Source organism: Sander lucioperca, chromosome 3, assembly GCF_008315115.2.
Source record: "Sander lucioperca isolate FBNREF2018 chromosome 3, SLUC_FBN_1.2, whole genome shotgun sequence".
Taxonomy (NCBI): domain Eukaryota; kingdom Metazoa; phylum Chordata; class Actinopteri; order Perciformes; family Percidae; genus Sander; species Sander lucioperca.
This window is the reverse complement of record NC_050175.1, coordinates 14,396,265-14,409,960: the sequence shown is the minus strand read 5'-3', so window position 1 is coordinate 14,409,960 and position 13,696 is coordinate 14,396,265. Positions and strand designations below refer to the sequence as shown.

Here is a 13,696-nt window from a genome sequence, read left to right as displayed (position 1 = left end):
CAATTAAGACTTAGACGTGATCTGATAAATGTAGTTCTGTTTTTCCTCCAATAGATGGCCTTGTTCTCGAGTAGATGAGCAACCGGGACGGAGCAGAGGAGACTTGTCAACTGTCCTCGCCTCCAGTTGAATGTATGTCCCTCCAAAAAAAATAAATGTAAAACTGTATCGTTGACGTTGATTTTTTTAATTAAAAAAAATTGCTAGGCAATAATAAGTAACCTCCACTATTTCTGCCTCTAAATCAAAGACCAGCAATGCGACTCTAGGGGTCTCAACAAATATCATTCCCCATCATGACATGGGAAATGATTTTGATGTTTTACCAAGATATAGCCTATAAAGAACAGTTTAAATCAAAATGTAACTTTAATGGAAGCGACGTTAAAGTCCCGCATCAGGGGCGCAAGACAAAAAGTCTTCTCTCACCTGTGTGAATCTGTGAAGGGCAGTTTAACAGACATATGTAGGCTGATCATTTGTATTATGGACCAAATAATACCCTGATAATATATTTATTCTCAATAGTATTGCTTCATTGTGTGACCAAGAAACGAAACATTTAGGCAATTTTAACTAAAGCAAATTTAGATTTTTTTTTGGGGTGGTTAATGTTCTTAGATGCAGAAGCGTTGCCACATTTTATTTGTATACTGATGATAATGATGATGATCATTATCACCATCACGAAATTGATGTGCATCTTAAGAACTTGATCGAAATGGTCCCATGGTGTTGCTGTTAAATATTTGTCTTTCCTCACTTTGAATCTTTGTTCGAAGAAACACAATATGAACATCTGCATTCTTAAGCTTTTGTCATACACAAACAGGTTGAGAGAGAGATGCAGTAGGGCGATTGGACAGTCCGGTGTTGACGTCATGACGTCAGAGCACTAGCGTGTAGGACCCTGCAGCTTCCTCGCCCCCCTTTAACCCCCCCCCCAATTTCCCCCCGCCCCCTCCCAGTCCAGAGAGACACACGTTATCAGGGAGGCAGCCGAAGGGCCAGTCATCTCCTCACATCGTTTCTGCATCTACCACAATCCCCTTTATCCGTCCTGTATGGTGGATATTATTTTCAGCTCTTCTTTCTTGGGTGATATGGGGGATCATTCCAAAAGTAAGTAGGCTGAACTGCTCGGTGGAGTTTTAAGTGGCAGGTTTTGTTTTCTTCGCGGTGGCATTATTGGCTACATGATATATTCAGCAGTGCACCGATTACTAAAGTTATTGTCTTAATGATGCAATATCGTGTAGTAGCCTGTAATTTCTTTGGCGGTACATTTTTGAGGCGCTTTAGTAGGCTATAGAAGTTAAACAATTCAGTGTTTGGCTTGACGAAAACTGGCAAAAGTCTTCATCTGTTACATAACATCAAGCTGCATCAAGACATATCCAGTCTGCAAAATAGAGGAATTCACTACAAGACTGAGACATACAGGCTGGATTTTAAAATTGAAAAAGAAATGCTGCAGTTGTTTGTGATAGTGTTTATTTGGCTGCGTTTTCAGTCTGTGGTTACAATGCTGTGCGCTCTTTGCAGAGAAGCCAGGATTCGCGATGTGTGTAGGATGTGGAAGTCAGATCCATGACCAGTACATACTGAGAGTCTCTCCCGACCTGGAGTGGCATGCAGCCTGCCTGAAGTGTGCAGAGTGCAGCCAGTACCTGGATGAGACCTGCACTTGTTTCGTCCGGGATGGCAAAACCTATTGCAAAAGAGATTATGTAAGGTAGGAGTTTGGAAATATTCCAGTAGTATAGGCTGAAATGGGTTTCATCACATTAAATGGAAACTTTAACATATTTAAATGCAATACTAATTTATAGTGTGTAGAGGCCAAACTTAATTAAAAAATGACCAATTTGGACATAAAAGGAAAAGGTCACAAAAAGAGAAGACCTTTGTAAATGCGCAGTTTACAATATTTCAAAGAAACCAAGAAAATACACGCCACACCATTTTGTTAACCATTACATTTAAAATAAATTTAGCATAAGAGAGCATTTAGAACACAGCTCACAACTCTGAGTTGTCATCCAAAAGTTTTCTTCGTTGTTATTTTCATTTCATAGGTTTTTAATTCTTTGACAATTTTCTCCAATTTTCCAGGCTGTTTGGAATAAAATGCGCAAAATGCAACCTGGGATTCAGCAGCAGCGATTTGGTGATGAGGGCCCGGGATAACGTTTACCACATCGAGTGTTTTCGGTGCTCGGTGTGCAGCAGGCAGCTGCTGCCGGGAGACGAGTTCTCCCTGCGGGAAGAGGAGCTGCTGTGCCGGGCGGACCACAGCCTGCTGCTGGAGAGGAGCTCCGCAGGAAGCCCTATCAGCCCCGGACACATCCACTCCAACAGACCGCTGCACCTGGCAGGTCGGATTATTATTATTATTATTATTATTATTATTATTATTATTATTATTATTATTATTATTATTATTATTATTATTATTAATAATAATAATAATAATGTATTTATTTCTTATACTTAAGCCGGTGGAATTTCTTATAATAACACGAGAGCATCATACAATCGGAAATGTAATTCTGCAGTTGAAGGAAATGTATAAAATAAATTCTCATATTTAAACACACAAAAAGTAAACGCTTGTTGAAAATGTGTAACTGCTTGAGTTTAGAAAAACTAAAAATGAAAAAAAAAAAATCAATGTAAGACTGTCAAGGATTAGCTTTGTTTGTTGTCCTTTAATATGCAGATAATTTGTTTTGTGGTTGTTGGGTTTGGTATGTGTGTGTGTGTGTGTGTGTGTGTGTGTGTGTGCGCGTGTAAAGTGTGTGCTGCGACCTTTCTTTAGGCTAATTTCATAATTGATCTTATTAGTGCTAACCTGCTCTGTTGCCATTATCTGAATAATCTGGTATTTGACTGTGGCTGTGTGTGTTTCTATACGTGTAGTGTGTGTGTGTGTGTGTGTGTGTGTGTGTGTGTGTGTGTGTGTGTGTGTGTGTGTGTGTGTAGAGCTGTCATCCTGAGGGCTCCTGCCAACAGAAAGAGAACAAAGCAAATGTGTGAATAATGATCAAAAAACGTCCTGCTTTAAAGCGCTCAGTTCAAAATACCTTACACAGCTCAGTGCAGTGACACAGGCCTCCAGCGGTGACACCAGCAGGATTTCATTGTCATAACTGCGCTTTTCAAATCAAATTGAGTTTAGAATAGGCCTACATATAGATTTGTTGAAAAATAAGATTAGCCTCCTATTTTAAGGCGACGCGGTTAAAAATGATTAACTACAGAACAACAATGAAATAAGTGAGTGGTTAAATTGCAAAACGCAACCTTAAAAAAAACAAAAAAAAAACATGTAATCACAAGTTTTGGCTATCGAACTTCACTTTCACCTCTGTATATTACGGACCAGAATTTCGTTCTTATTTCCATGAAAGATGTAAATCAAATCTAAACAGATGTCTTTTTGTCATCCAGGAACTTCCCAAAAATATAGTGTTTCCCTCTTTAAAGACTCTATCTTGATTTGCTTGAACTTTGGGTTATAAGCTAAATTGCATTGCATTTCTATATCATAAAAAATCATGTCAGGCTGATACATATTTATTGCATACGACCAGACAATCCAAGGGAGGTAAAAGGCAAAAGAGTTCAGATTGAGATTAATGGGCTGCTAAGTAAATGCATCGACATATGAAAGGCTTTCTGAGGCCTTTATGCAGTTTCTGACGGACGTTTCCCTTCTTCCGTCCTCAGCAGACCCGGTCACGGTGCGGCAGGCCCCGCATCGGAACCACGTCCACAAGCAGTCGGAGAAGACGACGCGGGTCAGGACGGTGCTGAACGAGAAGCAGCTCCACACGTTGCGGACCTGCTACAACGCCAACCCGAGGCCGGACGCGCTGATGAAGGAGCAGCTGGTGGAGATGACCGGCCTGAGCCCCAGGGTGATCCGGGTCTGGTTCCAGAACAAGCGCTGCAAAGACAAGAAGAAGTCCATCCTGATGAAGCAGCTCCAGCAGCAGCACCACAGTGATAAGACTGTAAGCATCTTCGTAAGTTTGACCACTTGATTACTACTTTTAATATGTATTATTGTATTTGTTCATGGACATTTACGTGTTTGCTTGTTATTTAAAACAATGACCAGTCAATTCACCCAGTTTTATTTCTTTTTGAGGCTGGCAAAAATCTTTATTAAATGCAGAGTGTAGTGAAAAAACTGCCATATGCAAGCCAGATGAACATAATGAATTTATAGCTTAATTATGTTTTATTTATTTTTTTAATGGAAATATCATGTTTTTATTATTTTATATGGTTGTAATTATCACTAGTTGCAGATATGCTACTCCTCTTGTTTTCTACCTACCAGCCTATCATTTTAACCCTTTTCTGAACTTTAGTTTTTATACTTCACTTAGCCTACACTCCGCTCCAGTTGGCTCCAGTGCTATCCTGTATTCAAACTTTAGGTCAATGAATAATGAATCAACTGCTTTGGCTTAAGTTGCTTGACCTCAAAGATAAAAACATCCTCTGCAAACAGGCTCGGTCTACATCTCAGAAACATCTCTCTGTATCGTCCAATCTTTGCTCCACACCAAGAGGAAACTTTTTGGGAAAAAGTGCTGTCTTAATTATTCCAAATTCAGCATTTATTATAAATGGCACATGAAAACGTAAACGTACTTTTCACTAAGAAAACGTGTTTTGAAAACATGTATGTGGATGTCATGAGGATGCAGTTTTTTTTTTTATTCAGTTCTTTTAAAAATGACAGATGCTTTCTTGCAGGACACAGACAAATGATGCTTATGCTGTGTTTTCTTGTAATGACTGTCAGAATCTGCAGGGCCTCACAGGGACGCCTCTTGTAGCCGGGAGTCCTATTCGACATGAGAGTGCTGTGCAGGGAAACCCAGTGGAGGTTCAGACCTACCAGCCTCCATGGAAAGCCCTGAGTGAGTTCGCCCTGCAGAGTGACCTGGACCAACCAGCCTTCCAACAACTGGTGTGTGTGTGTGTGTGTTCAGGACAGGCTGAGTTAGATATGCACACACAGACATGCATGCACTGCAGATCAGAACCTGACATACTGGCATAGTCCAACTGCATGCAATTTCTCATTGAGATCTATCTATCTATCTATCTATCTATCTATCTATCTATCTATCTATCTATCTATCTATCTATCTATCATGCATTTTGCATACAAAGACGTTTGCAAAGAAATATTTTCAAACACACAAACAATAATAAGAATGTTGCTGCATGTATGAATATAGACATGCATCACATGCGCGCGGGCACGCACACGCACACACGCACGCACGCACACACACACACACACACACACACACACACACACACACACACACACACACACACACACACACACACACACACACACACACACACACACACACACACACCAAGCTGAACTATAATGCCTTTTCAACCAATTCTTCAAAATAAAAGCCTGAATATTTCGCATATTCTGACACTTTGTTTCTGTCTGTTCAGGTGTCTTTCTCTGAATCGGGCTCTCTCGGAAACTCCTCCGGCAGCGACGTGACTTCTTTGTCCTCTCAGTTACCGGACACCCCCAACAGTATGGTACCCAGCCCGGTGGAGACGTGAAACGGGGCCCCTCAGACCTGTCGGCCCCCCCTCCTGCAAGGACAATTGCAGCATGATCCCGGTCCCCTGCATGTGACCAGCTCATCACATCGCCCAAACTACAGAGGAGAGTGTTTTTTTAATTTCATGACACGGAGGAGATGGAACCAAGAAAGCACCGATTGACTCCGAGTTTTTTTGTGGAGCTTTCATTGACAAAAACTAAGCAGAACAATTGTTGCATGACTTGATACGGAGAAAGAAGATGTACAGAAGACCTCCCGATGGATATACTACAGCAAACCTTCCCTCATAAACAAATTGGAAACATTCCCATGTCGAAACAAATGGACATTCTGCGGACATTCATTGTGATCATATTGTGTCTTGTTTCTTCAACATGAGAATTTTTTGATACATTTATTGCGTTGTCGAGTCCCGTTGACTCTGTGTCTTAAGGTCAGAGCATGATAAACTGCAAATTATTCGTGTTGTAAAATATTTTATCTTAAGGGCAGGTTGTTTGAGCTTCTCGAACAAAAAGTAAATTATTGTTATATTATTTATTGTTAGGAAAGCGATTCGTAAAGGGATTATTAACTGATAAAGAATTAAAAAAAACAAGCTGAATACATAACGTGTCCTGATGACCAATGTTTGTACTTTGTCGCTTTTGCATTTGCAATCCAATATTTATAATAATTTAAAACAATTTGTTTGAAAATGCAGCTCTGGAATTAACAACAACTGTCCATCTTGCATTGCAAAAATTAGACGAGAAACGAATTGACTGCACATGTTATTTGCCAGTGATCTTAACATGGCGATAAAGTGAAATTCACCGTCCAGATCCAAAGCGGCAACATATCGTTACTCCTCATGACATCGAGTCATTTCTGATTTGGGAAACATGCAACAAATACAAAGCTTCTATACAGCCTTGGCCGATTTGAGGAATATAGAAGCTTTAAAAAAAAAAAAAAAAAGTAATTCCAGTTGCACTGAATATGTTGTTTGTCCTGTTCAACCTATACCAAGTTGGCCGGCCTGGATTGAAGCCCGGAGGCTCTGTTGTCTTATCAACCCCTCCATCTGCGGTGTGTCCCCCTTCGGTTATGGAGCAGGATTCGGCCAGTGGTCATTTACTATCTCGGGGGCAAAAACCTGCTGTAAATTGTGCTCAGTCCAGTTACTCTGGTTGAGTCACAAGCTGGTCTAGACAGCGCGGAGGGATCGGCGACCTCTTATCTAGTCCTGGCATCACCTGCAAGCGATACACTGACTGAAGCCACAACAAACTAACTAAACACCCCCCTCCATAGACACACACACACACACACACACACACACACACACATATATACACTCCCTCCCCAAAGCCCCTCTCTTATGTGAGGGGAGCAGAGTGCAGCTCGTAAAGGGTCACTTCTCCTCCTCGGTTTATATATTTTCCTTCAGTGAATTGCGTTATTGCGCACGGGTCAGCCGAGATGACAGCTCAGGCTAAATGAACCGACCTCCTTTACACTGTGCGCAGGACAAAAACAAAGCTGCCATGTGTGCTCTGAAAATCTGTGGCTAAACTTGTTTTTCAGACATAGGCTATAGCCTACGTACGTTTTTTTTATTTATTTATTTTTTTTAAGTGAGCACAGCTCTATTATAGTTCACGTTATTTATTTATTCAACCTACTTTGAAATTATTCATCATGCCAGGAGTGACTTTTATTTGTCTTCGATGCAGTTTGGTTAAACAACAAGGAAAAACATGTCATTAATGGCAAGAAAATAAGTCTATTTAATTCTAAAAAAAAGAAATAATTGGAAACGAATGGAAATGCTGAAAAATTGACTCAATAATACACCAAATAATTGCCTGTATTTTGATATGAAATGTTTTTTCTCTGTGAAAAAAAAAAATCTTTTTTTTAGTACACTGACAGTGTCTTAATCGGAAGTTTGACTGAAAGAAGACAGATCATAGATTTGTAATTGAACTATTTCAAATAAGATAAGTTAACAATGCGAGCAGATTAAGATAACAGAGATAAGTGAAGAATAACAATGGCGTTTACAGACAAGAATGCAAGCCTATTAACTGTCCTCCAGCAGAAAATCATTGTGGGGCCATATATGTTTCCAAAACAGCTAACTTCCAGGATACTGCGCATCCCCTAAAGGCTCACACGAGATAGGCCATATTTAAAGGAAAGATCAAATTAAAATGAACTAACATGCCATTCTAGCTGTATGAAAAAAAAAAAGAAGATAATCCAAACCAATCCGTTTTGTGCAACAAACATGTAAAAGTTTTTAAATAAAATAGATGTTTTTAAAGCTTTTATTTGAAGATGAAATCTAGCAGGGAGTAACAACACCAAGATAACATATAAGGAAATAATAATAAAAAAAAAAAAAAAGTCAAAAAATGCTACTGAAAAATAATTTAAATGCACAATTACATTCACCAAAACAGCACGCGACACATAAAAAAAATGTACCCCAGCTGAAGTTTATTCTCCATTTTATGTTTTTCAGCTCGTATTAGTCAGTGTTGCTCATACAGACCAGAGATCATGTCCTCTGACACCCATAAAACTCCGCCTCAGTTACCTGTAGGCCAGAAGATCTTCTATCTATGAATGGGCGTCTCCCCTCAGTGCGTTAAATAAGAACCAAAATAAACACCGGTGATCCTTGAACACATACACACAGCTCCAGTATCTACACCATTCACTGGATCACTCTTTCAATAGGCCTAATAGACTTGGTTTTAACGGCTCATGCCGGTCCTTAGTGCGCCACTGACTTGCACGAAGATACCCTATTTTGATTTTCTAATTTATTTCTCACGTTTTTGACCGAAACACTGCGACATTGTAGCTCCCCCCACATCATTTAGGATGAACTCCGGACTGCAGTGTCTGTATGTGTCAAGTTGCTTCGAAGCAACTAGACGCTGTCAGAGGGAATGACACCGTATCATTAATGATTAAGAGGACGAGTCCATTTAAAGGTGTGATGTAATTCTCTAATTGGTGGAGGGGTGGACGTAATTAGATCACCCGGCGTGCTCAGCGCCGCCCACGACCACGAGTCACTAAACGGTCACCGACTGACAGACACATGGAGCATTCAAATGTTCTTTAATCCGTGTAGACGAGTTTGTTTTGTTAGTGTGTGTGTGTGTGTGTGTGTAGGGAAAACATACAAATAAAACTCTAAGAATAGACATTGGTACATTTCAGCATGCTGCTTTTCACACTTTCTTTTCTTTCCAAAAACATGGTTCCCATAATTTGATTGCAATATAACAGGGAATTGCATAGCCATATATCCATGCATTTTCAAGGCTTTTAACCAACCAGCCCGAATTGTATTTAGAGCTTCATTTAGCAGCAAAACAATTTCATATTATTTCATTAAAATGTTATATTTTGACCATTTTAGGCATTACCTTTCATGCCTGAACCAGGCTTTCAACTCAAGCCTTCATTCCTGAACCTAACTCTAATGCATTTGGAAAAAAGGCAACAGGCCTATACGACTTTGGCAATGGACAATTGGCAATTACTCTCGGTTGCCAGTTTATTAGGTACACCTAGCTAAAAGTAATGCAGTGTAATACAACAGTCCCACAATTACAGTAATCATATTCATAAAGGTTATCATGTTCAGGTTTTGTTGAAACTGTTTTAGAGAGATGCTAATTCAACTTTTTGGCCACTGCAATGACAAGTGTAATATTTTGTCCACCCCATTTTTTTTTATCAATGAGGTTAGACTAAATATTAGAAACACTCAGTAGATTGTAAAGGCAGTCTCCAGAGGTCTGACACCAAACCGACAGTTTAACATTTTTACCATGGTTCAATTAATGAATTGTCGAATAGATAATTGAAAAGTCAATTACCACAATTCAATTTAGCAATCGAGCTGAAAGATAAAAAAAAAAAAAAAAAAAGGAGAAACAAAACCCTCTCCATCAGCTTGTTATGACAACTTGCAAAACCATTCACCTATTTGCATATTGAATCTTAAAGTACAATAAATATCACTGGAGAGATTTTTTTTTTTACATCTTTGTTCTACATACTGTGAAACGGTAAGAGCTATTTTTTAATCTAATTTTGAATAGATTATTATTATTATTATTATTATTATTATTATTATTGTTGTTGTTGTTGCTCCTTGCCAGCTATTTATTTAAAATGTCCAAGGTAGTGGCACACAAAAATCAGATGGTCTATCCATATGCCCATAGAACTGATTGCAAATAAACATTTTTATATTTGAACATTTAGAAATTGGACATTTTAGTGCCACCAACAGGAAGGTTAGTCCCATATTGTTGTGTGCAAAAGCAAAGGTGTTGTGCATTTGAATTCAAATTAATTTGAAATTATACAAAACAATAAACAAGAGCAATATGTTTTTATTGATTTATTGTCTTCCTGACAATTTGTCTGCAACACCTTCTAAACCCTCTTGTTGCATTCAAAGAAATTATCCTTAGACTATTAAATTAGCATTACTGACAAACACTGAAATTAAGTGAGCGTGTATTTCTGTGGAGGCTCTGTGAAAGTTTTGACACTCGGGTTCACTGTGACCCTGCTCCTCTAGTGGGGGCCACCAGCAGAGGAACTGCCGGGACGAACTTCAAGTCCAAAACCCCCCAGGGAAGCATTCTGACAGGTTGACTTAATGCAGGGACTGAACTGGGAGTTTTTTTCTGCAAGAGTAAAACAAAAGGAGGGGTGGGGGGGGGGGGGTCACACTTTGGAGACTGTGTGGAGACACAGCAATGACTGGACTGAGGGTTTCAATAGGTATTGTAAAATTAAATCACACAATATGACATTAAAAATAAAGTTCTCTGTGGGATTTAGCTGATGCTCCACCTATGTAAATGGGTAAGAAATTTGTAAATATGTGACTCACTACAAAACAGGATGTACCCAAATAAGACAACAAATAGACTATAGCCTACATGCCTTCATCTCATATAATCCACACAATACAGCCAAACAGAGCTTTTAACTCCCGTGTCAACATCATTAAATTGTGTGCTTTGTGTTTGCACTGTTTTCTCCACCTCTTGTCAGGTGTTTTTAATGGGAAATGTAAGGACCAATTTATCTTAGATGGGTAATGGCCAATTTAACATCAGGTGACAAGAATTTAATCTTCTCTTCTCTTAGGTTACACTGATAATGAAAGGGCAGCGTCAACATGTGCAGTACTGGGCCACTTGTGTACTATCGATCCTGGGGAATGAATGCTGCTTTTATGGGAATCTGACACTATGAGTAAATATCCACATATTATCCTTTAAACTTTTAAAAGCACTGGGGCCAACAGGGTGAGGAGGTATTTAAAAAAGCTGCATACAAAAAACAAATATTGATTTTTCTTTATCTTTTGTTTTGACATATTTTGACCATCATCTTTTGTATTTTTAAAGCCACAGTTTTGTCTAGATGTAAATAAAAAGAAGAAATGTTGCAGAGCTGTACCTAGGCCTGGTCCACACATAAACATTTTTGAAAACAGCGTTTTTTCCTCCTTTGTTCTCAAAAACAAACTCATCCACATGAGCACTGTTTCAAAATTCTCTCCCCAAATGAAAGAACAAAAACACAATTGAAGTGCTGTCAAGAGCATGCCAAATCAAGGGGCGGCGATATAACTCTAAAGGCCCTGACACACCAACCCGATATTCGGCCATCGGACAGTCTGGCGAGGTCGGTGACTCGAGTCTGTTCGGTGTGTTCCGTGTCGTTGTCTGTCGGAGGGGCTGTCGGCCTTCATTTTGGCCGACCTGACTTGCTGGGTCGGAGGGCGGGTAGTCGGACTCAATGACCAATCTGATTGGTGGAGTGCTAACCTGGAAATGGCGAGCGGGATGAGTGACGGACGCCTCTCAAAATTTGATGAAAATCTTTTAAACTGACCTTTGTTGATCTGAAGTGAAGACAGATTCAGCAACTGCATGGCCTATTTCTCGCTTAAAATGTTTTCAGAAACACGTTTCAGTGAACTATTTTCGTAAAATACGAGATTGTATTTTGAACAATCCGCCATTACTATCGGCTGGCGAAGCCAGACCCATGTGACGTGTTCGTCATTTCCGGTTTTCATTTTTTGGGCGACAATACAGATTAGCGCCGCCTGCTGTTATGGAGACGTATTACGTCTTGCACGCTCATGTCGGCGTCGCTTCGATGTGTTCTGAGGCACTTTTTGGACCTCGGGGAGCCGATTGATCAGTCCAACTGCCTTTTCTACTGACCGTCGGCCGTCAGGTTGGTGTGTCAGGGCCTTAACGCTTAATCCATGTTGGCCACTCAAGCAAAGAAGAGGAAGAAGATGTTGGCCAATCAGAAACCTGAAAAAAAGCTATTACCGGAAAGACTACCTGGCTGCAATGGCACATCGAGGAATGGGGGAGAATCATACGGTATGTGTGGACGGATAGCGAAGTGGAGTTATTCCTATCACACTCGAATATAAAGTTAGCAAAACTCTGGAAAACATGTAAGAAGTCCTATTAGCAAGGTTAGAACCAGCACTATTTTGGCCACGTCCATCATTGCACAAATTGTCACCTCATTTGTGAAGCCTCACAAAAAGAGATAACTCTGAAAAACACTGAAAACGCAGTTTTTGAACATTTTCACCCTGAAAAGAGTTTTACGAAAGGTTCATTTTCAGTGACCTAAAACACAGTTTGTGTGTGGACAAAAGGCCAAACGCTATATTTAAAAAAATATCAGTGCATGTGTGGACTAGGCCTTATCCTACTGTACTTTAGGTGAACCTACAGGGAGGAAGTTGCAACAGAAGCAGCTTGTCTGCTGTATTACACCACAAAAGCTGAGTGTATATCAAAGTATCTGCGTGTTCTCATTTGTGCACCCAAGAGTTTCTGGGCATGTGTGTGTGTGTGTGTGTGTGCGTGTGTGTGTGTGTGTGTGTGGAGGGATGGTGAGCAGACCTCAGGCTTACCTGGAACACACACAGAGAGCCACAATCAGCCTCCCTGGTCCTGCTGCTGAGACAGTGTCAGAGCTCCGTAAATCACAGCGCCCCACCCACGCATAAATCTACTGCAAAAACAACACAGCAACGGCCATTAGGAGGAGAGAGGAAGGTTGGAGCCGCCCCACTCAACAATGACTCGCTATAAAACACAATGAGGGTTCACCTGTACTTTGACAAGACCAAACTGTCATTAGCCGAACGAGGAAGACAAACACGTGTCACTGGAAGAAAACAATGAGGCAGCGAGTGTGAGTCACTTAAGATGAGAAACGGCATCAAAAGGTTTCAGGGAGACACTCTGGTGTTCATCAGGTTCATATCAGTGTCAGTTCAGGAGTTCAAGAATGTTGTCAGGAAGTCTTTGTGTTTTAGATTTAGTGCTAAAGTTCAATTCACCTCCTGACTCACGAGGTAGGATGGAACAGAGACTAACTTTAATTATAGCATACAGAGCAGAAACTGAAATGTGAATGCCATTGATTTACTGTTCCTGTCAGATGAAAACCCTGTGAGTCAAAAGAGTCACATTTTCACACGATCAGGGAAAATGACTTCCAGTTTATATTGATAAGCTTTCATTTGTCATCATTCTCAGAAACATACAGTACCATACATTGTTATATATTAACTTAAAAAGGAAGGGTATTATCCATAAGTGCATTATACATCTGTTTTTGTCTGTTAAATGTAGAAAGTTTAATGTACAGCATATTCCGTAAATGTCCAGGTTAACTTTCAATTAAGGTTGAAAAAAGAAAGCAAATCCTTTCCAACAAGACAATAATTACATTGTGTCCAGTACCACAGCAGCAGTCTGGAAACACACACATGCTGTGACCAGTTCAAGAAATGGTCTACAACACTAAGGACACACAAAGAGCGACACAAATGGTCCTGAGTCAGTGAGAGATAAAGAGAGAGTCAAATGAAAAAGGGAAGGGAGGGCTCTGCCAGCCAACTGCAGCGATAACCCCGTCCCAAGGCGTTCCTGCCACTTTAAGAAATGAAGCAATATCATTAATGGAGGCCTCCGAGGGTTGACATCTTGCTC

General features: G+C 40.1%; 1 protein-coding gene across 7 annotated transcripts; it reads left to right on the top strand.

Moving 5' to 3' along the window:
• The first annotated feature begins 908 nt into the window (after nt 1-908).
• On the top strand, nt 909-8,845 carry isl2b (ISL LIM homeobox 2b). 7 transcript variants are annotated; one of them, XM_031314444.2, is made up of 6 exons: nt 909-1,122; nt 1,546-1,735; nt 2,116-2,378; nt 3,736-4,019; nt 4,823-4,990; nt 5,503-8,845. In XM_031314444.2, exons 1-6 carry the CDS (start codon nt 1,065-1,067, stop codon nt 5,617-5,619), a joined length of 1,080 nt encoding a protein of 359 aa, XP_031170304.1. In that variant the 5' UTR covers nt 909-1,064; the 3' UTR covers nt 5,620-8,845. The 7 variants fall into 7 exon arrangements, with proteins under 7 accessions (XP_031170304.1, XP_031170302.1, XP_035855225.1 ...); XM_031314442.2 differs by having other exon boundaries at nt 3,736-4,031; XM_035999332.1 differs by having other exon boundaries at nt 3,733-4,019; nt 4,823-4,940.
• The last annotated feature ends 4,851 nt before the right edge of the window (nt 8,846-13,696 follow it).

Coding starts and splice junctions, on each gene's coding strand:
- isl2b (XM_031314441.2), top strand. CDS start 1,065: ATGGTGGATATTATTTTCAGCTCTTCTTTCTTGGGTGATATGGGGGAT. Junction 4,032..4,822: donor ATAAGACTGTAAGCATCTTC/GTAAGTTTGACC, acceptor AATGACTGTCAG/AATCTGCAGGGCCTCACAGG. Junction 4,991..5,502: donor AACCAGCCTTCCAACAACTG/GTGTGTGTGTGT, acceptor CTGTCTGTTCAG/GTGTCTTTCTCTGAATCGGG.